General features: G+C 43.6%; 1 protein-coding gene across 4 annotated transcripts in view; it reads left to right on the top strand.

The window, feature by feature from the left end:
* LOC124239384 (protein argonaute-1) overlaps positions 1-25,384 on the top strand; it is a 34,466-nt gene extending 9,082 nt beyond the window's left edge. For 3 of the 4 annotated variants that reach the window (XM_046661197.1, XM_046661200.1, XM_046661201.1), the window contains 14 exons: positions 50-184; positions 335-422; positions 1,063-1,210; positions 4,772-4,891; positions 5,256-5,387; positions 5,515-5,648; positions 8,802-8,986; positions 14,369-14,528; positions 14,681-14,771; positions 15,865-16,059; positions 17,787-17,921; positions 18,532-18,633; positions 18,951-19,150; positions 19,392-25,384. In XM_046661197.1, the coding sequence (XP_046517153.1) occupies positions 50-184; positions 335-422; positions 1,063-1,210; positions 4,772-4,891; positions 5,256-5,387; positions 5,515-5,648; positions 8,802-8,986; positions 14,369-14,528; positions 14,681-14,771; positions 15,865-16,059; positions 17,787-17,921; positions 18,532-18,633; positions 18,951-19,150; positions 19,392-19,500 (1,934 nt within the window). In that variant the 3' untranslated portion in view covers positions 19,501-25,384. The remainder of the gene's footprint in view (positions 1-49; positions 185-334; positions 423-1,062; positions 1,211-4,771; positions 4,892-5,255; positions 5,388-5,514; positions 5,649-8,801; positions 8,987-14,368; positions 14,529-14,680; positions 14,772-15,864; positions 16,060-17,786; positions 17,922-18,531; positions 18,634-18,950; positions 19,151-19,391) is intronic. The other variant, XM_046661199.1, reaches the window with a different exon arrangement.
* The last annotated feature ends 386 nt before the right edge of the window (positions 25,385-25,770 follow it).

Below are 25,770 nucleotides of genomic sequence, written 5' to 3'. Positions count from 1 at the left end.
TTCTGGAAGACAGAACCTGAGCTGAGCTGTACCTACCCTGTCCCCACAGTTTCAGCCACTGCCTTCTACAAGGCTCAGCCGGTGATTGAGTTCATGTGTGAGGTGCTGGACATCAGGAACATAGATGAGCAGCCCAAGCCCCTCACAGACTCTCAGCGTGTGCGCTTCACCAAGGAGATCAAGGGTGAGGACCCAACCAGGTTGGGAAGGGAAATGGTGCTACTGTCTCTTTAGTCCTAAAAGGAAATCCCCTTGGGATATATTCAGGGGAGAGGCCAAGCCTGGGCACATGAGCAACTTTTTTCAACCCTGACAAGCAGTGTGTGTATCCCAGGCCTGAAGGTGGAAGTGACCCACTGTGGACAGATGAAGAGGAAATACCGCGTGTGTAATGTTACCCGCCGCCCTGCCAGCCATCAGACGTAAGTTAACAGGGCTGCTAAGGCATACCATTGGTGAAAGGAGGCTGAGATTTCAACACGTTCCCTTCACTCCTCCCCCGACCCTGAACACTCACCCTGAGGATGAGCCCTGTTTTCAAAGATTAGCTGTGGGAATTTGGCATCCCTTCTGCAATCTTCCTAGATCCATAGATATTCTCCCTACCATTCTTGCCTTCTTGGTCTCCACCTTTCTTCCTTGGGCCTTTACTATAGAGCAGGCATCTTCCTTTGACTCCTGTCTTGGTTCTGTAGATGTTAGAATTGCTCTCAACTTATTCTTCCTCCTGAAAAAGAAAGCTGGGCTCCTGGGCTAGACCTTGGGGAAGCTGTCACTGATCCCATCCACCTTCTTGATCTCAGACTGTACTGGATTATGAGTGCCTACTTTATGCTCAACACTAGAAATGTAGATGGGTGAGATATGGTCGCGACCATTGTGGAACTTGCCTCTCAAATCTTTGGCTTCACTCTTGGAGCCCTGTATTGCCTGCTTTCCTGTGAGTGGCAGTGCTCAAAGAGGCTGGATAGGGGTGAAGCCAAGTCTTGGCTTCCCATGGTTGTGGGTCTGGAGAGATGGGATTTAATGCAGGGCTATGACCTCTTCTCTTTCCCCAAACAGATTTCCCTTGCAGCTGGAGAGTGGACAGACTGTGGAGTGCACAGTGGCACAGTATTTCAAGCAGAAATATAACCTTCAGCTCAAGTATCCCCACCTGCCCTGCCTGCAAGTTGGCCAGGAACAAAAGCATACCTACCTGCCCCTAGAGGTGAGGCTGCCTAGTAATAGCTGGGCTGGGGAACAAGCATTGTACCTCCATACTGATCCTCAGAGGTCTGTTCTTCCATTCATAGTCTCTCATCCTCATTTTGAAGTTTGGAAAATTGACATTCTGAGAGGTATGAGGTCATTCTGTGAGATGGAGGCCTCATTCTTACCTGCAAAGTTTTTTCCTTGTCCCCCATCCTGCTTTCATGTTCTTTCAGGACTGCCAGGGAGAGGTGAAACCTGTATTTACTGTTTAATAAATAATTAGTTTGTTCAGACAGAGACTTCAGATACCCACACTCATGTCCTCTTAATTTTTCTTTCCCTCTGGAGCTGGGGATCCTAAATGACCTAGAGATACAAGTGTACTTTATTTTACAGAAAATGGAGATGAATGTTACCTATAACAGGAATCCTATTTCCCCAGTGATCAATGTTTTCCTTTTGAAAAAGTTTTAGCCCCAAGATATGTCATATTCTTATGCTTCAGCAGACCTTTGAAATCCTGCAATTAAGGAAAAAATAGTAATGCTATTTAAGTCATAGAATACAAATGCAGAAACATTGGGCTGTATTTGGTTTGGTATACATTAGCCAAAATAGCTAATGAGAAACGGCTTCTAACTGTTTCATTGTCTAGTCCAGTGTTACTCAGAGTATGGTCAGTGGACCGACAGCATAGGCATTACCTGGGAACTTGTTTGAGATGCAGAGTCTCAGGTTCCACCTAGACCTACTGAATCAGAATCTGTCTTTTAACAGAATCCAAAGAGGATTCAACATTAAAGTTGGAGAAGCACTAGCCTAGACCGTCTTACTCTGTTTCAGCAGCAGGAGTCAGATAGTTGGGACCAAAGCTCAAGCCTTCTGTGAGCTTCCTGAATTTCAGAACTAACCAGAGGAAATTAGGCTGAAGGGAGAAGAGATCCCAAAACGCAAGAACTCTGACTGACTTAGTAGCTACTGATGCACAGAAAGTGGGATGAAGGCAATATATACTCTGAGGTGTAAACAGAAGTCTTTAGGGACAATCTCAGCTAAGTAGATAGGCTTTAGGTAATAGCTACTACAAGCTGAGATTTGTTAGTAAATTAACATTACTTCTGTTTAAACAATAATTTCCAAGGTGAATAATTTATATAATGAGTTATATTTGATTTTTACTGTTGTTTATTTAACAAATATTTAATGAGCTCCTAATAATGTGTCATATACTACTTTTTTTATGTGCTGGGAATGTAGAGATTAACAGGACAGACAAGGTCCCTGCTGTCATGGGCTTGCATTCTAGAAGGGGGAGATAGACAATAATTAATAAAGATAGTTTTCAGATGGTGCTGAGTGCTCTAAGAATAATAAAACAGGCTAAGGGGATAGAAGTAAGGTTGGAGGGAGTTGGAGAGCTACTTTAGTTATTGTGGTCAGGGAAGTTCTCTTAGGAGACATTTGAGCTGAGTCCCAAATTATGGGATAGAACCAACCTTGTAGCAACCTGAGAGAAGAGCCTTCCAGGCAGGAAGTAAATAGCAAGTACAAAGGCTCTCAAGCAGCAGGGGACGTGGATCTTTTTGATAGATAGACAGAGGCCATAGTGGCTGGCCTGTGGTGTATGGGGGAAAAAATAGGAGGTGATTTTGGAGAGAGGTGCAGGGTCAAATTATGTAGGCTGTTGTATTCAGGTGGGAGTTTTTGTTGTTAGAATAGCTTGATCAAGATGTAATTAACTTACCATAAAATTCACTCTGGTAAAATGTACAGTTCATTGGTGTTTAGTCTATTCACAGAGTTGTGCAACCATCACCACTACCTGATTCTAAAACATTTTCCTCATCCCCAGAAGAAAGCCCATATCCATTAGCAGTTACTTACTATTCCTTCTCCCCTGCAACTCCACTACCAGCCCCTAGTAACTACTAATCTACTTCTGTCTATGGATTTATCTGTTCTGGACATTTCATATAAATGGAGTTATATAATGTGACCTTTTTTGACTGGCCTATTTCACTTAGCATAATGTATTCAGGGTTCATCTATGTTATAGCATATGTTGGAATTTCCTTCCTTTTTAAGGCTGAGTAATATTCCGTTGTGTGTATACACTGCATTTTGTTTGTCCATTCCTTCATTTACGGACATTTGGGTTACTTCTACCTTTTAGCTGTTGTGAGTAATGCGGCTATGAATACAGGTGTACAAGTATTTGTTCTAGTCCCTGCTGTCACCTCTTTTTAGTACATACCCAGAAGTGAAATTACTGGATCATATGGTAATTCTGTGTTTAATTTTTTGAGGAATCACCATACTGTTTTCCACAGCAGCTGTACCATTTTACGTTCCCATCAGCAATGCACAAGGGTTCCAGTTTCTCCACATCCCTGCTTTAGTCTTTTTCCTAGTGTTGGTTCTGTAGCTGAAATCATCTGTAGAGAGTGCTACAACTTTAAGGTGCCTTCACGAGAGCAACCTCACAAATTTTAACAATTCTGGATTTTCATTAAGTGAATTGACTAATTTGTGTATTCTTTGGGAAATGGAGTTTAAGGGCAGGTGACCTTGTCCTGGTGTTCCCTACCATAATTCAGCATGAACTCTGGAAATTAGGAAGAGAACCAGTACTTCCAGAATGTTGGACCTTTGGGAGCAAGTTATATATTTCATTTTGTCTAAATCTTCACTACAACTTCATGAGACAGCTAGTATTTTTTCCTGTGACTGAAATTAGAGAAGCAGAGTCTCAGAGTGGTTAAGAGATCTGCCCAAGATAACATCACCTAGAAATGGCAAAGCTGGGCTTCAAACTCAAGTCTTCCAAATCTACTGGCTCTCTCTACTCTGTGAAAAGACTTCCTGTTCACGGCATCCAGAATATAGTATATTGGGGAATGGAAGTCTTGTATATCACCAGAAAGTCTTTTCTCATCTCCGTTGTGTTCTGTTGTGCCCAAAACAGAGGAACTGCATCCTCACATCAACAGAGGACACTGTCAGCCAACAGAGACACTGATTTCTCTAGGATCTCAATGATCACCTGTAGGCTAGGGCTCAAGAATTAAGAGCCATCTCTAATCTCCTGGTGGATTGTGAGATGAAGCATCTTACTGCCTGTCACCATTGGAGAGCTGCCTACTACCTCAGGAATCCAGTTTGTTTATATTGAGTTTTTTAGTAGTCAGAAGAGCTCTATACTGGGTCCTTTGGTAAATAAGAATTTATGCTACAATTTATTGAGTATTTACTGTGCTCTAGAACTGTACTGAGTCCTTTAAGTGCTTTATTTTGTTTATTCTCCAAGCAACTCTGTGAGATTGCTAATATTCTCCCTATTTAACATATGAGACCTGAGCCCATATCTGGCTCTGGATCCCAAGCTCTTAATCACAAAGTGGCTATATTGCCTTTTGTATTACACATGGATGTTTTCTAACTTGCTTGTCTATGCAAAAGGGATTTTGCAGTTCCCTTCACAGGGCTGACGGCCAAAGTCTCTTCCCTTACTGTGGGGCTTTAGGTACAAGGTGGACTGTACTCAAGCCAGAGCTACCTGTCCTTCTCGTTTCCTCAGGTCTGTAACATTGTGGCTGGGCAGCGCTGCATTAAGAAGCTGACCGACAACCAGACTTCGACCATGATAAAGGCTACAGCTAGGTCGGCCCCAGACAGACAGGAGGAGATCAGCCGCCTGGTCAGTGGGGCTGCAGAGAAATGTATGCTTGGTTGCTCAGTCATGGGGGCCCCTGGTAGCATAGATGCTTTTCTGCCTTGGCAGGACCCTCAGGAGAACACAAGCCTGGATTTGCTGCCTGGGACTCCTAGGACTGCTCTCGCTTCTTGATTCTGTAGTACTTTGCTTCCTATCTCTTTTTCCCTCCTGTATTACTTCCCTGTGTTATCTACGCCCACTTACCTCATCTTCCACTTTACCCCCTTTTTTAGGGCTATTCCTTGCCAGCCCCAGCTGCTCTTCAGGGCTTTCTCCTTGGGACCCAGAGGGTGAGCAGTATTGCCAAGCTGCTGCTCTGCTGAGCTCCCCTTCTTTTGTCTTGCAGATGAAGAATGCCAGCTACAACCTAGATCCCTACATTCAGGAATTTGGGATCAAAGTAAAGGATGACATGACGGAGGTGACGGGACGAGTGCTGCCGGCGCCCATCTTGCAGTACGGCGGCCGGGTGAGCAGGGTCAGGGCCAGACAACATCTCTTGGGCATATGGCGGGGAGGTTGGGTTGTATAGCCTGGGACTTTTGCTCCCCTACCCACCTGGCTCTATTGAGGCTCACCTGGGCACCCCCTCTGCCTATCCCCAGAACCGGGCCATTGCCACACCAAATCAGGGTGTCTGGGACATGCGAGGGAAACAGTTCTACAATGGGATTGAGATCAAAGTCTGGGCCATCGCCTGCTTCGCACCCCAAAAACAGTGTCGAGAAGAGGTGCTCAAGTAAGGAGGGTTGGGTGTGTGGGTGGAACGGTGGGAAGGACCCTAGAGCTGCCTACCTTCCCTTAACCTCAAGGGGCCAAAATTTAATTTGTAGTCTGCTCTTTCTGTGACTTTTGACTCTGCCTCCTTATACTGTCTGGCTCCAACTTCTGTCTGTTCCTTCTCTGTCTATCTGTGGTCAGGAGTCTTGATGAGGAGCCGTATCTGTGTCAGAGATGATGACTTCAGGGCATGAATCTCTGAAGGGAGGCCTGAATTATTTTATTGTTATAATTAACAACACTGATAGTAAATAGTAGTAGTGATGACTATTAACGTTTATGCCAACGTAGTACCTAATTTTATGTTCTTTCATTTCATCTTCACAGTAGGTGGTGGTATTTCCATTTTCAGGAGACTGAGGCTCAAAGAGGTTAAGTAATTTGTGCAAGGTTTTCATATCAAGAAAGTGTCAGAGTTTGAATTGAGTCAGATCTGATGCTTTGAAGCTTGTATTCCTAATTGGAAACAAAAGTTCAGCTGGTTCTCTGAGCTGTCCTCTCCTGTGCACGCAATTTGTTCAGTCAGGTTCAAGTGACCTGAATTAGGTGAACATGATTTGTAAAGGCCTCAGTCACCTGTGGCTGAGCCTCTGAGAGTAGATGACAGCACTGAAGGAAGTGATATAGCCAAATGATTTAGAGGAACAAGTTAGGGGAGGATTGGTCTTGAGTGAGTGAATGAATAGGTAAAGAAGTCACGGACCCTTCCCCTGTAATCGTTTTTTTTTTAACAGCTTTATTGAGATTTATTTGAAATACCATAGAATTCACCAATTTAAAGTGTACAGTTTGGTAGTTCCTACAGTATTTTGAAGTGGCGCCTTCTAATTTTCTCTGGATCTGGAATAGAGTCAGTGCACTCTGGGGCTGAGGAAGAGTGGGTGGAGCTGAGCACATTGGGCAGTGACGAGGATAATAGTGATGTGTGCCCTAGTCGGTTCAGTCGACCTTTGGATTTTCATAAGGATTAGTTACAGCAACCCCTGATGAATGTGGGGACTCGGGCTGCCCTGCCCCCCTTCTCTTCTCTCCCTTCACAGATATACAACTACCACCCTCACAATTATAGTTTCTCTTAAATGGGTTCCTCTTGTCTCTTTTCCTGGGTTCTTGGGATTTTAGCACCGCTCAGGCCAGGCTGCTCCTAGCCTTGGCTTAGCATTGCAGGGCTGGCCCTTAGCGGTATTGGAAAGGCTCCCGACTCTCTGCCTTTGTGTCACTTTGTTGGTAACTCTGTTCTCTGTGTGCTTCTCTCTTATTTCCATGTCCTTCTCCTGTCCAGTTCTTTTGAGACACAATCCGTTGTTTTGGATATTTGGGAGTACAGAAACTGATAAACCTAGAATCTCAGAATTGGAAGGAGTTAGTTCATCAGACATCCCCTTCTCCCAGTTATCCCTAGATGCAAGGGGTAAGAATGTGACTTGTACACCTGGGTCAGTGGTACCCAGTTGGATGTGTGGTTCTGGGCTAAAGGTTAAGATTTGGGAGTCTTCAGCTATGGCAGTGGATGAGATTGTCCAGGGAGAATGTGCATAGTGAACAAAGGCTGAAAATAGAACTCAGAGATCCTGGAAAGGAAATAGAGAAAAGTTCCTAAATGTGTATGAGGGGATGGGATCCAGAGCACAGGAAAAGGCATCCTTTCCACTGAGACAGGGGGAAGAGATGAAGGTGGCTGTGGAGGTGGCGAAATTGGTAATAGGGGCTGGATGAGGGAGTCCTAGGGTCAACCCTCAGAATTTTTCTTCTTCCTAAAGAGGCCCCGTTACCTTGGCTAGATCACTTTTAGGACAGAATTTCAAGACCTTCCTCATCCTCGACTTCTTTCAACATTTTGTGGCCCCCAGCACTGGACACAATATCCCAGGTGTGATCTGGTAGTAGAGAAAAAATTGGGAATACCACTTTCCTTGAACTAGAGACCCACTTATTAATGGAATCTAGTAACACATTGGCTTTTTTAGTAGCTACACTGCAGTTGTATACAAGGCAGAGAAGTGGAAGAAATACTGTTAGTTGTCCATCAGAGCCCTGGCTCTGATTTACATGAAATAATGGTTAGGTTGTATTTTTTTATTCTAACATTTATTTTGAAAAATTAAAAAATACAGAATAATATGGTAAACACCCATGTATCCATAATCCAGAGTTTTGTCATATTTGTTCTTTTTTAAAAAGTAAATAAAATATTACAGATAAACTTGACGTTCCTTTATATCCTCCATCCTAGTCCCATTCCTCCCTTCTGATGCAGCCACTGTCTTGAATTGTTATATCCAATTTACGTATTTTTATATACCTATATGTATATAAATGATTTAAAATTTTACATAACAGGAGCATACTGTATTTAGCTTTCTTGTGTTTTTTTTTTTTACTAAATATGTGAAAAAAATACTACATAGGCTTTTGAATCTATCTTATTGATATTTATATGCTATATAATGACGTCCCTAAACAATTGCTTTTGTTCTTTATTTGTACATTATTGCTTTTAATCTAAATGCAGGATTTTCACAAATTAAATTTCCTGCTGCTCATTTTAGTCTGTCATATTTATGTAGCTTGATTTTTAATCTATTCCCTGTGTGCCCTCTTCCAACTTTTTCTTCCTTTCCTAGGATAAAGCCCTAAAGCTAAAGGAAAAAAGCTTGTTTAATTGTTTGCTCTCAGGCTTCAAAGAACCACTAAGGGAGGAGGGAGCTCATTTTTACTGAGCATCTCCTGTGCTTCTATCACTGTTAGAACTTTATTTATTTTAATCTGAGCAAAGAGGCCTTCCTCTTGGGCATCTGCCTATTGCTGTGGACTTATAACAGAGCACAGGAATCAGCTGCTTGAGTGAGACAAGGTGGGGACTCTGAGAATTCCCCCAGGTCCCTTCTTTGGGCTCCCTCAGCTCTCTGCTTGTACCATTGAACACTTAGCAAGCCCTATCTTGTCCTATTCAACTATAAATGTATTTTTTACGCTAGCTGTTATTATATCTCATTCCTCTTAGAATCTCTCAGTGCCCGTCATAGTGTTAGGTACCTAAGATGGAGGCACTTGGTCAGAGGTATTAATGTGGGACTTACTGCCTCCTGTCATGACCATACTTGTGCTGCAGGAACTTCACAGACCAGCTGCGGAAGATTTCCAAGGATGCAGGGATGCCCATCCAGGGCCAGCCTTGCTTCTGCAAATATGCACAGGGGGCAGACAGCGTGGAGCCCATGTTCCGGCATCTCAAGAACACCTACTCAGGGCTGCAACTCATTATCGTCATCCTGCCAGGGAAGACGCCAGTGTATGGTACAGTTCTCTTGGGACAGTGATAATGGTGATAGGACTCTTCTCAGGCTAGCTCCCTGGAGGCTCCTAGGGAGGACTCAGGGTGGATTCTTGGTTCTAGCCAGAGCTGTTTCTTAATGTCAGTGCTCCTCTTACTGGAAAAATCTCAGCCTGTATGAGCCGTTGAGTCATCCCAGGTCCTGCTTAGCTGTTCACACTGCCTCTCAGTAACATTTATTGGAGTCCTCTGCGTGCTGGTCTTTATGCCAGGCTGAGCTGGTCCAGATACAGAAATGGGTCAGTCGAGATTCCTATCCTTAGGAGTGCGTTATCTATCAGGACATTGTGTAGCACACCCAAACAGAGTTTGTGGTAGTTCTGTTAGTGTTCCATTGCCTGGGAATGATTTGGACTTTGCGAGAAGTTTTCTCTCTCTCTCTCTTTTCAGAATAGAAATGACTGTATACATCTCTGGCTCAGTACTTTTCTTACTCTCTTTTCCCTCTCCATCTCTCCTGCTTTGAAGGAAGAGATGTCCCTCCTCTTACCTTGCTCAGCCTGTGTATGCTCTTGTTCCCCTCCCATCCTACTACCTTTGGATCTTCATACCCTTTAACCTCAAACATCTTCAGATTCCTCATCTTAGAGCACATTACCAACTTTAGCTTTTGTCTTATTTTCTTGGGTTTTTTTTTAAAGATTTTGTTTTTCCTTTTTCTCCCCAAAGCCCCCCGGTACATAATTGTATATTTTCAGTTGTGGGTCCTTCTAGTTGTGGCATGTGGGATGCCGCCTCAGCATGGCTTGATGAACAGTGCCATGTCCGCGCCCAGGATCCGAACCAGCAAAACCCTGGGCCTCTGAAGCAAGTGCGTGAACTTAACCACTTGACCATGGGGCTGGCCCCTCTTATTTTTCTTCCTCAGACTTTTTGAGTGAGTTCTCTGCATTTTCTACACCCACTTCCTCACCAGCCACTTACTCCTTCACCTCTTTCATCTATCTTACCTCTACCGTCCTAAACCTCCTCTGCAAAGGGTCACCAATGACCTTTCTCAGTTGTCCTTTTCTCTTGACTTTTTGATGTTTTCTCCTGTCTCCTTAGTTATTTGTGTCATTACCAGGAATGCCTGCTATTTTCCAGATTTTTATACTCTGCCCTTTTTTTCTCTTTACATTCTAGTGAAATTCTCATCCATTTCAGTTGCTTCAGTCATCACCTACTGTTATCATATAATGTATTATTAAAATCTTGATCCAACCCTTGACCTCTCTGCAGCTCCTATCTGTCCCTTTGACCTCTCTCTCTTACTTCTACAGGAATTTATTGATTACCTACTATGTGTGGAACACTGTGCCAGATCCTGAGTACATTGGCGAGTGAAACAGATGTAGCCTCTGCCCTTATAAAGTGTTTCGGTGGACCATCTCTTTAGTTGCTTGTCGTCTTCTCCTCTTTCTACCTTAAGCCCTTTTCTTTACTTCTTTCTTTCGTTCTTGGGCATCACAGTTGCTTCCGGGTACCTTCATCCAAACTTTAGAGGCAGTCTGTCTTCTCTTTGCTTTGCTTCCAGCGTTCTTTTTTTATGGTCTTAAGATATATTCCTTGCTCTCCACGCATACTTCTCAACTTAGTTCTAACATTTCTTCTCAAATCTTTCTTGAATAGGTTATTGAATGAGACCTTTTGTGACCATACTCCCCAAAAAACCTTCATTGGTCACCCTTCACAAAATAAAAGTTTTTAAGGGCCCTGATCTTAGTTTAACCTTTTCAGCTTTATCTTGTATTGTTCTCTTTGCCACACATACTGGAAAAATCACTTGTTCTGGAATTAGCTTGGACTGGATTCTAATCCTGGCTATGCCAGTTTACTGGATTAGGCAAATTACCTAACCTTTCTGAGCCTCATGAATTAATTATATAAAAAGCAGCATCTAACAGAGTACTTGGCACATAGTAGGTACTCTAACTGCTCATTCCTTGTCTGTGCTTTCCAGTCTCTAGTTTCGCTTACATCATTTGCCTTTGCCTCAAATATCTAAGTACTCTTCTTATCCCTCACCTTGCCTTCCTTCAAGTCCCAGTTTAAATATATTTATTCCTGAAAGCCTTCTCTTGTCACCCCATCTAGACGACAACTTGTCTCGTTCTGGATTCCTTTAGAAATTTTATCAGGCTGCTGATCAGTTACTACCTTACTTGATATTTTTGCAGCATAGAGTAGGTCTGAATCTGCTCTGAAACTTTCTTCCTTCTGTACAAATACACCTAAGGGAGAGCCATCCACTAATATGATACTCAATAATTACTTACAGAGGGATATTGGTTGACCTCCAATTCCTCTCTCTCTTGGGTCTTAAATTGATGGCCCCCAAGTAATCATGCTTTTTAGGAGAACTGCCTTGAGTAATTATCCACGTTTTTGGTTCCCTCCATTAAAGGGAGAATCTAATGTTTTGGCTTGCTTGGGGAGTATAGTGTAGCATGCTTGGGGAAGGCAGTGCTCGCTCAGAGGATTTTCCCTTCCCTGGGCTCAGTAATGTTACATCTCTCTCCAGTCTCATACCTTGATTAAGACCTTGGGTTTCTTTGACTTACATGCCATTCCTTGATTATACCACTTGGACAGTGGGGCCATCTGCCTAGGAATTAAGCCAGCAGATAAGAGGAGCAGTCATATTCTTCTAAAGATGCTTCACCCTCCCTCCTGGGAGGCCAGGTGATGATTAAAGCAAGATCCAGTTGCATTGTGGTTGCCCTGAGAGTGTAGAAGGACAGCGTCATATTTGCCCAGCTCTGATCTGGTACCATACCTCATCCTGTCTTTAGTATTTTTAATTCCTTCCTCTCCACTAAATTGATACTATCATCTTTTTTTTAATGTAAACTTTTTATTGAAGTATAGTGTACATGTAGAAATCCTATGTGTTCAGTTAAATGAATTTTCACGAAGTGTCTCAGCAGGGTAACCAATACCCAGTTCTGGTAGCAGAACATTACCACTACTCCAGGCTACCAGTCACTAAAACTCCCCATTAATGGTAATTACTATTATTCTGGCTTCTAACACCATAGATTAATTTTGCCTGTCTTTGAACTTTGTATAAATGGAATCATATATGTTCTTTTTTTTGGTTTCTGGCTTCTTTCACTCAACATTATCTTTGTGAGATTCATCCATGTTTGCGTAGTTGTAGTTACAGTTTTTCTGTTATATGAATATAACACAATTTATATGTATTTATCCATTCTACTGTTAATGCACATATTTGCGTTGTTTCCAGTTTTTACTATTGTAAATAATGCTTCAGTGACCATTCTTGTGCATATCCTTTGAACATATATTACTATTTTTATTGGGTGTATATCTCAGAGGGAATTTAAGTGAACACATTTATACTTCTGCCAGCAGTGTATGAGAATTCTAGATACTTTATATCCTAACCAAACTTGGTATTGTCTCTTTCATTTTAGCCATTCTTCTGGGCATTTAATGATACTGTGTTGTGTTTTTAATTTGATTTGTCTGATGATTGATAAAGTTGAGTATCTTTATATGTCTATTGGCTGTTTCACTAGCCTCTTTTGTAAAGTGCCTACTCAATCTTTTCCTTTTTTATTGAGTTAACTACTTTTTTCTTATTGATTTATAGGTGTTCTTTGTAATTCCTTCATTTAATATGGATGTGTATTACACATATCTTCTCTGCTTTGTGGCTTGCTGTTTTACTTGCTTAATGGGGTATTTTGTTGAACAGAAATTTAAAATTTTTAATGTAGTCCAGTTTATCAGTATTTTTCCTTTATGGTTAGTACTTTCTGTGTCCTGTTTAAGAAATCTCAAGGCAATGAACATACCAGGCTGTTTTCTTGTAAATGTTTTTTTTAACCTTTCATATTTAGAACTAGTCTGTCTCCACCAGAAACTCTATTGCTTTCTCTCCCCTGGCAGTGGTTCCTCTGCTGATGCAAAGCCTAGAATCTCAGCATCCTGCCCACACCTAGAATCATGAAATGTACCCAGGGTAAAAAGCAGCTGCGGAAGATAGCTCACCTCTGTGAGATTCTCTTGTCCCTGGAGTTTTAGCTCCTGCTCTTGTTGTCTCAGCACCTCTCTGCAGCCTTCAAAAAGATGATTTCTCTATTTTATCTGGCTTTTCTGAATGTTCTCTGCAGAAGTACTGGTTTGCCACTAACTGCTCCATCTCTCTTGAAAGTAGAAATGATCCCATTAGCTTTTTAGACATGCTCAAGCTTCTCCCATTGAAAACGTACCAAACCCATCATTGATCCTACATTTCCTCCTTGGTACTTTTTATCACCAAAATAGTTTTTGCCTCTATGCATTTATTTTTTGCCTTGATATCACTAAATGCAAAGAACATTTCTGATCCTGATTTTGCCTGATTTCTTAGCAGCATTTGACTCTGTTGAACACTTGTTTTTTTCTTGAAACACTGTCTCTCTTCTCTTGGCATTCATAATACAACGTCTTGATCTTCCTCCTAGTTTTCTGGGTTTTTCTTCTTTGCAGACTGATCTTCTTCCTGTTTAGGTCTAAGCTCTCTTCTTTTTTCACTCTGTTCTCTTCCTTGGTGGTTTCATCAAGATCATGCCTTCAGTTACTCCCTATACTTAAATATCTCACAAATTTGTATGTCCATTTCAGGCTACTCTTGAGCTTCCAGCTACTGTACCTAGTTGCTGGTTGATAGCTTCACTGGGATGACCAAAAAGCACTTCAAACTCAGAATCTCTCAAAAAAGAATTTATACTCTATTCTGTTACAAAAGCCAGAAACTTAGAAGTTATCCATAAAAATTATTTTCCTTTACTCACATATATATTCTCTGAGACCCTTAAATATCTTTTGAATCTGTTTCTCTCCATCTCAACAACTGCCTTCTTAATTATAAGCTACTCTGAATCAGTCTAACGACCACATTCTTTCTCACATCATGGTTCCTTTGATCTCGTTTTTAGTTACTTTGGCTCTTCGGTTTCTTAAATATATGCCGTTAACTCCTATCAAAGTGCATTTTTGCATGCTGTTCCCTCTGCCTGGAGTGCTCTCTCCCAAACTCCTTCTCTCTTGTAAGTCCTTTTCTGTCTTTAGATTTCAGTTCAATCATTACTTGACTCAGTCCTTTCCTGGCTAGGTTATTGCCCCCTATTATATGTTCTCATAGCTCCGTGAAGTTTTCTGTTGTAGCATTTATTATTGTTATGCTCTTCATGATTTTTAAAATTAGTGGTAGATAGTAAACACTGTGAGAATAGAGAGCCCATGTGTTTCTGGTCACCATTGTGTCTCATAGCTCCTCATATACTGCCTGACCTCTAGTATGAATTCAGTGAGTATTTCTTGAATGCACTAATCAGTTCTCTCCCTGCTCGTAGCTGAGGTGAAACGTGTTGGAGATACACTCTTGGGAATGGCTACACAGTGTGTGCAAGTGAAGAACGTGGTGAAGACCTCGCCTCAGACTCTGTCCAACCTCTGCCTGAAGATTAATGTTAAACTTGGTGGCATAAACAACATCCTAGTCCCACACCAGCGGTATGAACTCTGTTGCCCACTTGCCCGTGTCAAGCTAGGTACCCTCCTAGGGATCAATGAAAAGATAGGACGCTGACCAGGACTAAAGTGCTAGATGGTACCAGGAAGAGAATACCCAACTCCTCACTGTTTGTTTTCTCTTCCTTGTTCAGCTCTGCTGTCTTTCAACAGCCAGTGATCTTCCTGGGAGCAGATGTTACACACCCTCCAGCAGGGGATGGGAAAAAACCTTCTATCACAGCAGTGAGTGATACTCTCCAACTTCCTCATAAAGTTCTCTTAGCTCTGAGCCCCCAAGACTACACGTGATTTCCTTCCCTCAACCCTGGTGCCTGACAACTCATAAGATCTTTTCCTTTTAGCTGATCATCTCTATTAGCCACTCCCTTGGTATCTTCATAAAACTAACTCTGTATGGTGTCTTTTTTCCAGAGAGGGTAGTGAGAGTGTAGGCTTTGGCCAGAGACTTGGCCCAGTCTTTATCACTCTTGCTCTGTGTCTGAGTTTCTCTCTCTCTCTCCATGCTCACTTTTGGGATATGGGAGTGACTATATCACTTCTCTGAAGTCCCTTATAAGGGAGTTACTTAGTTGCTGGGACTGTCCTTTCCTCTTCCCCATCCCTACCCCTGATCCACCTAGTAGATTAGATGTCTCTCCAATCCCTCTCCTGACGTCTCTACTCCCTGTCCCACAGAGGTGTCTGAATTGCTAAGGGATCAGGCCTTCCTTCCCACTTCTCTTTCCTCAACCCTCACATTTCTCTAGGCAGACTGGGCTCATCTCGCTAAATGCAGGGAAACCCTATACTGTGTGTATCCCTGTTTTCCTTGTGGCCATCCATCCTAGGCTCTGGCCACTGTCCCCTTTGAAAATGTTACTTCTACCACCTGCAAGAGTACTCTTCACCACAGTTCTTGGGTAGGTTAATACTTGAATTGAAAAAAAGACAAACTTGTGGCTAGGTGAGGTCACTCTTTGAGCTAGTAGTGCCAAACCTTTACATGTCCCTCTGCAAGGAGTAGGGAAAGCAAAGTTATCAAGTACCTACTGTGCTTGGTGCTAGGCCCTCTGCAAGGTGCTTTATGTGTACCACAACAGGACTGCAAGCAGGTGGTATTATTTCCATTTGAGAGGAAGAAAAAGAAGGTCAGATGAATTAAGTAAATTTTGCATGAGTTGATAGAACAGAGATTGAAACGAGGCCTCATTGAATTTAAAACCCTACTCATTTGATTGCATAGTTTTCTTGCTAAGAAGCCTTTCCACAAACCCACAGCCTGACAGTGTTGAGGAGATGGAGGTTCTGGGGCTGATCCTGCCTCTTTGATTGTCAGGTGGTAGGCAGTATGGATGCCCACCCCAGCCGTTACTGTGCTACTGTGCGGGTTCAGCGACCACGGCAAGAGATCATTGAAGACTTATCCTACATGGTGCGTGAGCTGCTCATCCAGTTCTACAAGTCCACCCGCTTCAAACCTACCCGCATCATCTTCTACCGAGATGGGGTTCCTGAAGGCCAGCTTCCCCAGGTAGGGCCCACAGTAGGTGGAAAAAACCTTCACATTTGAGGTCAGAGGGCCTAATGGTAGCAGAGAGTACTTTTGCCTTTTCTAAGCTATGGGCACTGGGAGGTGCTCCTTCTTAGGGGACCTTTCCTAAATGGTTTGGGAGCAGAGATCACAACTGAGAAGTGAAGTGTGCAAGCATCTATAGATCTATCTTCTTGTAACAGACAACCCTCAGTGCCTGTTTACTAGTTGATTCATGTTGAAGACTGATTCTTTAGACCAGTGGTTCTCAAACTTGAGCATGCATCAAGATCTCCTGGAGGGCTTGTTAAAACAGTTTGCAGGGCTCTACCCTTAGAATTTCTGGGATTCATTGAGTCTAGGATGGGCCCCTAGAATTTGTAGTTCTGACAAGTTCCTGGGTGATGCTGTTGGTGTGGAGGCCACACTTTGAGAATCATTGCTGTTGACATTCCTTCATAATGTTCTTCTTACTCTTTCTCCCTGCCCCAAACTTTCATATTCTATTGTTTAGACTAGGATACTAAACTGGTCTCCTTGACTACTATTTAATAGTAATATAACTACCATTTATTTGTTACCTCTTATGTGCCATGAACTGTTCTTAGCACTTCATATGTGTTCTCTTTAATGCTTACAATAGCCCTATGAAATAATAATCATTATTTCATTTGACAGATGAGGAAGCAGAGGCTTGGAAATGTTAAATGATTTCTTCAGTGTCACCCGAAATAATAAGTGGTGAAACTGGGATTCAGACAAATTGGTCTGATTCCAACATCCATGCTCTTAACCATTATGCTCAGTTTCCTCCAAGTCATTCAGTGTTTACTAAAATATCAGATAAATTTATCCTATCACTTCTCTGTTCAGAAATGTCTGGTGGCATCACATAGCCTTGGGTTAAAATTCAAACTGCTTAGCAAAGCAATTGACAGTTATTAAGCCCCTACTAGGTTTTCTGTGCTTTTACTTAATTATCTGTTTTAGTCCTCACAACATCTTTGTGAGGCTGGTCTTTAGTAACTTTAGTAGTGGAGAAAATGAGACTTAGAGGGGTTAAGTGGCTTGCTAAAAGAAATACAACTGGACAAAGTTTGGGTTTAAACCTAGTTCTAATTGATTTCAAATTCTATCCACTTCTGTCATGCAGTTTTGACTCCCTGCATCTGACATCCAAGGCCACAAGGCAACTGTTGCCTATTGTTATTTACCAGTGGCTGCTTCTTTAGCTAGTCCATTTTTTTTGTAATCCTGCTTCTTTGTAGGACTGAACTCATATACTTTCTCTGCACCCATTTCTGAAGTGTATCTGCTCTTCTCTGGTGGTCCCACCCCTCTGTGCTCTTAGAGCTCACAGGGGAGCTTCCATTATCCTCCTGATCCTTTAATTGACCTTACTTTGGGCATTGTGATTTTAATGATTTCTCTGTGAACTTTAGTTGTGTGTCCTGATGTTAGGTCTCTTTACGCCTAGGAACCAGGTGAGTATATTCTCTGCTGATGCCAAGCCTCCCAGACAAGGTTTTATAGGAACATATCAGGTGAACTGAGTATAAGGGTAATTTTGGTGGAAAGGGCTTATCATCTCGAATGATTGGGTGTCAGCTTATAAAGGGAGGCTGAACAAAAGCCGTATAACAAGTGGCAACCCCTTAGTTCAGAGAGATGTGTGAACTCAAGAATAGCCGTATGTCTCTTTGTCTCCCTCCTCACCCTGTGCCTAGATCCTCCACTATGAGTTGCTGGCCATTCGTGATGCCTGCATCAAACTGGAAAAGGACTACCAGCCTGGGATCACTTATATTGTGGTGCAGAAACGCCATCACACCCGGCTTTTTTGTGCTGACAAGAATGAGCGAGTGAGTAAGGGACTGAGGAAGGCACCCATACCTCATCCTGTCTTCCTTCTCTTAATATGGAAGAAGACCGTTAGAAAATCTGGGGATTTAGTCCTTGGCCTATCCATCCTCCCTGGCCCCTTTCTCCACCCTAGTTCTTGTGGTCATTCCTCTACCACCTCCTTCCTTTTGTTCCCCCTTCTCCCCTCCTTCCCTTATACTTCCTCTCCCTCCTCCTAGCTCCCTGGCCTATAGACCCCATATATAGACCAGCTCCCAGAGAAGGGAAAGGGAACTGCCATTTATTGAACTTCTCCTATGTGCCAGACACTGTACAAGGCGTCTTCCTCACAGCAGCCCTGTGAGGTAGGTACTATTGTTATCTCCAGTTTAACCTCAAAAAGGTTAAATGATTTGCTGAGATCACATAGCTAAGAAATGGTGAAACCAGCACTTAAACACAGGTCCGTGTGACTTTAGGAGCCCATTATTTCAAGACCTGGTGTCCTCTGGGAACAGCAACTTCTGCTTTACTCTTGGGATTCTGGTGGAGCCAGAGTAGAGTTGAGTTGGGGCTCTTAGTTAGGGCCAGGCAGGTCTTGGGATCTTGGTTGTCTTTGTCTCTATACAGATTGGGAAGAGTGGTAACATCCCAGCTGGGACCACTGTGGACACCAACATCACCCACCCATTTGAGTTTGACTTCTATCTGTGCAGCCACGCAGGCATCCAGGTAGCTGGGCTATGTCCTGGGGTTTCCAATGGGTCACAAATTAGTTGATTATTCCCACTGCCTCTAGAATATATCACTGAGTGGCATTCAAATCAGTACTATTCTCTTAATAAGCCCTTAGTGCACTTGGACACAAGTGTACTTTGTCTTAGGCAGGTTACCCATAAGAAGGGTGCTTTATGACTTAGGTGGCTTTGTGTCTGCCTATTCATGGGTGGGTCTTCCAACCCAGCCATGCTCTTAATAGTAATCCCATTCCTTATCATCAGCCATCCCCTCTGCCCAACCTTGGGCCCCTCACCTTCCTATCTTCCCAGGGCACCAGCCGACCATCCCATTACTATGTCCTTTGGGATGACAACCGTTTCACAGCGGATGAGCTCCAGATCTTGACGTACCAGCTGTGCCACACTTACGTACGATGCACACGCTCCGTCTCTATCCCAGCACCTGCCTACTATGCCCGCTTGGTGGCTTTCCGGGCACGATACCACCTAGTGGACAAGGAGCATGACAGGTGAGGCCTGGGATCAGGCTGGCTTCGTTTTTGCTTCAGCCTCTGGTGCTAGACCCTCTCAACTTTCTTTAGGTAGAAGGAAATGGGTATTGTCCAATTTGGTGTCCTTGGGCTCACCTGCCCAAATCTGGGTTGGGGTTTTCTCTTAAGTTGGTATGGGAATTGGCACCCTAAGGATGGGGGAACGGATTAGCAGCAGCTGAGTTCACCAGGAAGGACTTCTTTCATTTTTCCTTTTCAGTGGCGAGGGGAGCCACATATCGGGGCAGAGCAATGGGCGGGACCCCCAGGCCCTGGCCAAAGCCGTGCAGGTTCACCAGGATACTCTGCGCACCATGTACTTCGCTTGAAGGCAGAACGCTGTTACCTCACTGGATAGAAGAAAGCTTTCCAAGCCCCAAGAGCTGTGCTGCCCAAATCCAGAAGAAGCAGGGAGGGAGGTGGGGTATGGAGAGTGCAGAAGGCCTTGTTTCCTTCTACAGAGGGGGCAAAAGGGTAGGGAACAGGGCCAGTAAGACAGACCACCAGCCAGAAGTCTCTGATATCCACCTCATACCCCCCTACTCCTCACCCCATCTTGTCACATCTGGCCCTGACCCCACTGGACCAAGAGGGGCAGCACCGGTGCCCACCATTATACACAGGTGTCTCATGTGACTCACAGTGCTAAAGACTCATGCCTGACAGCTTGGTAAGGTTGGCTCTGCAGCCCTACGGACAAAAGCTGGTAGGTTTGGGTTTGATACTTTAGATGGGAAAGTGAGGGGCTTGCGAAAGTGGGTGGGAGGAGGGAAGGATTTTTTTAGGAGCCTTAATCAGAAAAGGTCTAGATTTGTTTAAGGAGAAAAACGAAACCAGACCCAGATCACTATTTTAGGATACTAGATGTTTTAATGGGTTGAGAATCCAGTTTGTAGGAAGATTTTTAATGCTAATGGTTTTGGTTGCTCCTCCCCCAGCTGCCACTCCCCCCCCTTCCCTTATTCCACCTTTTCTACCCCACTTTACACCTGCTCCCTGATGGACATCCAGCCCTAGTAAGACTTAAGGCACTATGGCACTTAGCTCTGAAGTGACATGACCCTGTCTTCCTTCCGCCTGCTGGTGGGTAACCAGTGCCTTCCCTGTAACGGTAATGCTGCAGAACTGCAACCTTTTGTACCTTTCTTTGGGGGGATGGGGTGGGGGTGGGAGAGGAGGTAGGTGGGGAAGAAATATCCCTAACCCAACAAGCCTCCAGCCAGAGCGCCAGCCATTTTGCATTTGAAGGAATTGACTTCCATATTCATTGAGCTTTTAAAAAGATAACAACCTCAAGATGGTTAAAATCCATTGACCTTTGCACTTTCAGACGTGATGAGTCCTGGAGCTGCTGAGATGACTGGCCCCTGGCCTTTCAACTTATGCCTCCCTTTCTCCCTGTCCTCCCTACCTCCCCACCTGCCTGGGTCTGGAGTTATTTTCATAACATTTCTCACTCTTGGCTTCTTTTTTCCCCTGATGGTCAAGTCTCTTATGTTTCAATATTTCTTAACTGGGGTGTCTTATAACAAATGATCCTTAGGTCTAAAATAAGAAAAAAGAACAAAAGCTAATGTTATTTTTATACCATAACTTGAGTGTATTGCCAAAATCTGGAAATCCCTCCCATGCCCAATGAGTTTACATCCCAGAAACATTGAGCCATCAGAAGGAACTATGTATGTGACTTGTTCTTTGGCCTGGCTAGGTAGGAGGTGGTTATCTCCCCAAGGTGGGGCTCAGGCTCCATCCTTCCTCTGTGCAGATAATACCTTTTTCTTGCTACAAACTCCCTCACCTGCACTGCCCTGCACTCTTGCACTCTTCCTGCAAGTGCATCTTCCCTTCCTCTGGACTGTCCTCTGACACTTTGGCTCATCAGAGATTCCAGCATGTCCTTTGGACAGGCTGGGGGGATTTTGCTGCTCTCTGTTGCTTCTGTTTACACAAATGAATTTTTCCTGGTTTCCCACTAGGGCATGTGAGTGGGTAGCATGGGCGTTTTTTTTTTTTTTTTTTAAATCTCCCTGGATAGAGATGGGGTTTGGCTGTCTTGCAGAACTGGAAAAGTAGGGGGTTCTAGCTTGGTGCCTGCTGGCCTTGAGGCAAGGCCCCCTCTTTCCTTGACCGTTTATTTTTTCCTGTCCCACTGCTTGGGATGAGGAGTTGCAGCTTCAGTGCAGAAATTCCTCTTTTTGAGGAACCTGGGCTTGGGTTTGCCCCAGTCTGATGATGAAGCCATGACACTTTAGACCTAGCTCAGGCTTGGAGGCCAGCCGGAGGAAGGCCGGTCTGAATCTGGGCTTGTGCAGTTAGAGGTACCATTTCCCCTCCCCAGCAGCCCTTGTACAGACCCAAATTTGCTATGCAAAACAGTCTATCCCAGGTTCTGTTCTGATTGGCTACTTTGTTCAGCGACTTCACAAAACGTAGCACAAACATTGATTATAGAGAAGGCATCAGGACTGTTGAGTAACTCCTCCTTTACTTCTTTCCTACTGGCTACAGCGTGGGGTGCCCCATGGGCACAGCCCAGCTGCAGAGCAGAATGGAGGGCTCTGGGAGGAGGCAGCTCACTGGAGAGCCTACATTCCTTACACAAGTGCCTAAAGAGAGTGATGCCAACACTCCATCTGCCCTGTCCATCGCCTTCATATACTGTCTACTTCGTGTTCAGTCACCCTTTGGGGATGGGAGCTCTCTTGGAACAATGGGCTCTGCATGTTCTCTTCTTGGGTGCATTTTGGGGCTGGGATCAGGGCACTATTTCTGGAGGGTCCAGTCGTTCACCAGCATTTGCAAATGTCCATAGGGAGCTGGTGGTAGCCCCCTACTCTCAGCAACAAGTTTGTGTTCTCTCCTTTTTCTCTCTTTGCCTCACTCTCTCCAGTTGGGTTTTGAGCTGGGGCTTGAAATGCATTTTTTAGCCCTTTGGCATTGCACATGCCATTCAAGAAATAAAAGCAAGAGAAGCAGCTTGGGCAATGGCAAGAAAATGACTTCTTACTCTGCTTTTTCTTTTTAGTCATTGAGACTTGAAAAATACCCTTGACCTTGAGGATTGTCCTTGTTTGAAAGATGGTGCATGCAAATTGAGAAGTGGTGTTGGCAACAAGCTTTGGCTTTGTTTTAAGGGGTGCTTCTTACTTAAGCTCTAAGGAAATGCTTGGGAGACCTCAGCCTCATCCTCTTAGACAGGTCTCTTGTTCCCTTCATTCCACTCTTTTGCCTTCCTTTTCGTCTTCTCTCTTTCCCTGGCTTCCTTTTCCTTTTTTCTCTTCACTCAGCTTGCTTGCTGGCCTGCCTGCCTACCTATGTGATGATGAATTCTCTGCATGGCTACAATGATCCCACTGTTAGCTGGCAAGGTCAAGCTTAGCTCCTTGGCTGCAGAAGACCAAGAATCTGTCCCCAACTCCAGTGATGTCCTCTCTGGGATGGACTGCCCTCAAACTTACATGAGGGCAGAGCAGCAGGCCTGCCCAAATGGCATGAAATCAGGGGGCTTCTGGCAACTTCCACACCTGTCCATTCCTTGGAGTTGTTCCTCTCGTTGCTTTTTCTGGACCTGGTTCTATTTCTCCCTACCTGGGGCTTCTCTTTTCTGAGGATTTCCTAGGATTGAGCTACTTGTATCCAGGGTTGAAGGGTTAGGGAATGGACATGGGGGAAGAAGAGAGTGATGGGAAGAAAATGGAGAGAATTTGGATAAAAGGTGGGAAAGGAGAGCACTGCATATTGATCATTTTTCCAGTCCAGCCTGACCTGTTGGGGGTTGAGGTGCTATTGCTGGCCTCTGGGGATGAGCCTGGGGCTGTTGTTGTTGGGAACTTAGGTTTAAAATAATGCTGAAGAAGAAGGTACCTAAAAGTGTGAAACCTCCCTAAAAAGCTCTTGGTTCCCACCTAGATAGCTCCTCTGTGGCCTCCTCTTTGGCTAAGCAACAATGTTCTTGGGTAGTTTTCTTATCCAGAATTCTGTAAATGAGGCTAGCACTGAAGATGGGCAGCTGAGGGGACACTTTGACTTCTTAGCTGGCCCATAGGATATCTGCAAGGCTGGTGGGACAGTGTTTTAGACGTGGCATCATGTGTAACAAAGAAGGATGGAGGTTCCTTCCCCTTCAGGGTAGGAGGTCAACTCAAACTAGCCAAAATGCGGTTTTGGAAACTACATCGGGGGAAGTTATTTTTATTTATATTTACTGGGCCTAGGCCAATTCAGGATGGTAGCTGGGATGCCTTCCTTCTTAAAGTCTGATCATGGCAGGGATATGCAGGGCACTCTTTCCTATTTGGCCTTTTACGCAGATTGGGGAAAAGAGATTCTCTGGTTTTCTCTTTACCCCCATTTATTAGGACTTGCCTTCTCCCTGGGCAGGGAGGGAGGCTAGGTTGGTGCTCTCCCCTTACTCTACTCCTACTGACTTAGAACCTCTGGCTGCTGTTTGGGAGCCCAAGAAAGGGAGTGGAGGGAATGGGCTCAAAACAAAATGAAAAAACCAGAATAAAGTGGGGAAGGCAAATTTCCTTCTTTAAAAAGGAAAATAGGAAACCCTCCAAGGATTGTGCAAGTAAAGACAATGTGTCGAATGCACTGAGTTCCCTGGTGTAGTAGCAATAAGGAAAAATGAAATGACTTTCCTGTGCACACAGTCCAACCTGATTGCTGTGTGATGTTTGCACTTAGCAGCCGTCTGGTGGGCATGTGTGACTACTCTGGGTTTCACATTAGTTTCTAAACTTTTTATCCCTCTCAAGTCCAGCATGGATGGGGAAATGTTCCTGGAGCCCCACAGCTGTGTACTTGTTTGCATTTGTTTCCCTTTGAGACTTGTGTTTGTGTCCTGCTTTGAGCTGTACCTTGTCCAGTCCATTGTAAAGTTATCCCAGCAGCTGTAATGTACAGTTCCTTCTGAAGCAAGCAACAACAGCAGCACAATTCTGTGTTTTATAAAGACAACAGTGGCTTCTATTTCTAAAGTGCGGTCTCTCTCTCTCTTTTTTTTTCCTATCAGGAAAGCAAACTGTTGGGATTAATTATATCTCTTGTAGATTTTAGGTTAGAATAGTAGATTGTTAGAAGAGCAGAACCATCCCTTCTAAAGGAGGAAAGTGGATAAAACAAATTCCGGAGTGTTGAAACTGCGGATTGTATGTAATCATACATTACAGGGCCTCCATTTATTTATTCAACAAACACGCAAAGCACTGTGTCCAGCAGTATTGTGGAGGAGAAATCAGACACAATTCAAAAATAAGGAAAACAGTGTCTCTCTCCTTGAGGAGCTTACAGTTTGGTGGAGGATATGAGTAGCCAAATGGTCCCCTGGTACAGGAGAAAAATGATGAGGGACTGGAACAAGGCTATAGGGCTATAGCAGTGAAGATAGAGAGGAAAAGGCAGATTTGAGAGACACTCAGTAGATATAATTAATAGGACTCAATGGATAACGGAAGGAGAATAGAGGAGTAGAGCCTAATGCCCAGGTTTCTGCTTGAGGAAGTGAGTATATTGGGACATTCCTCTAATCAAGATTGAGGGAAAGCGGGGAAACTAGAAGGAAGGTGATGAATTTTGTGAAGAAAGACAATTAGCCTTGTATAGACTGAGTTTTGAGTTCCCATGTGACAATGAGGTTGTGGTTTCCAGTAAACACGTTTTGGTGCTGAAGGAAGACTACAAAACTACAGTTATAGATATGGGATTCATACTCATATAGATGGTAGTTACAGCCATAGGAATTCATGGGAATGAACAAGATGACTTAGAAGAAAGTAGAGCGAGAGAAACATAGTGTACAACTCTAGGAAACACAATTTAACAGTTGAGGAGAGGAAGCAGAGCCTAAGATGACTGTCAGTTCACTAGTAGAGACCTTGTATATTTTTGACTGATTTAATGAGGTGGGAGAAAAGAGAGTGGAATAGGATCCAAGAAGGGTGTAATTAACAACGTGAACTGCTGCAGTGAGAAGGAGGCAATTTTTCTACTTACTTTACCATCCTCCACCCCATCTTCTCTGGAATCTTATAACTATATGGTCATTCTCCAGTATTTCTTGAAAATGATCACTGGAAAAACCTAATTTAAATAAATCTAGGACTAGGACTTCCAAGTTGTTCACCACCACCACCTCCACCTCCAGCTTCCTCCTGTCCTCAGGAGATACTTGTAAAAGAATAAAATAAACAAACCTAATTTTGTTCCTAACCAGTGTCATAGATGGTGTTCCAGTGCACTTGATAGCACTTAGCAGCTTGCTCTATTTATTTTCATGACTTGTTTTCCCCAGAGCCTGTGAACTCCGAGGAGCGGAAACTACATTCTATTCATTTTTGTCATCTTAGGGCCATAGCCTATATCAAGAGGTCAATATTTGAATAGAATTGAAATGAGCTAGAAATCTGTGGTTCATGAATACAGAGTAGGGAGAATCAAGAAGTGATATCGAGTGCACAGGATGGACTCAGCATTCATGAGTTTTCAGGTAAGCAGAAATGTAACCAGATTACCATCATCTTTTCTCACTGTCACCCCAACTTGGAGGTTCTATGTTTTTGTCCCTTAAGCTGATGATACAGTTGTCAAGCATGTAA

Source organism: Equus quagga, chromosome 5 (genome assembly GCF_021613505.1).
Source record: "Equus quagga isolate Etosha38 chromosome 5, UCLA_HA_Equagga_1.0, whole genome shotgun sequence".
In the NCBI taxonomy this organism is placed as follows: Eukaryota; Metazoa; Chordata; class Mammalia; order Perissodactyla; family Equidae; genus Equus; species Equus quagga.
Note: the sequence above shows the minus strand (reverse complement) of the source record. Positions and strands in the feature narration are given on the sequence as shown.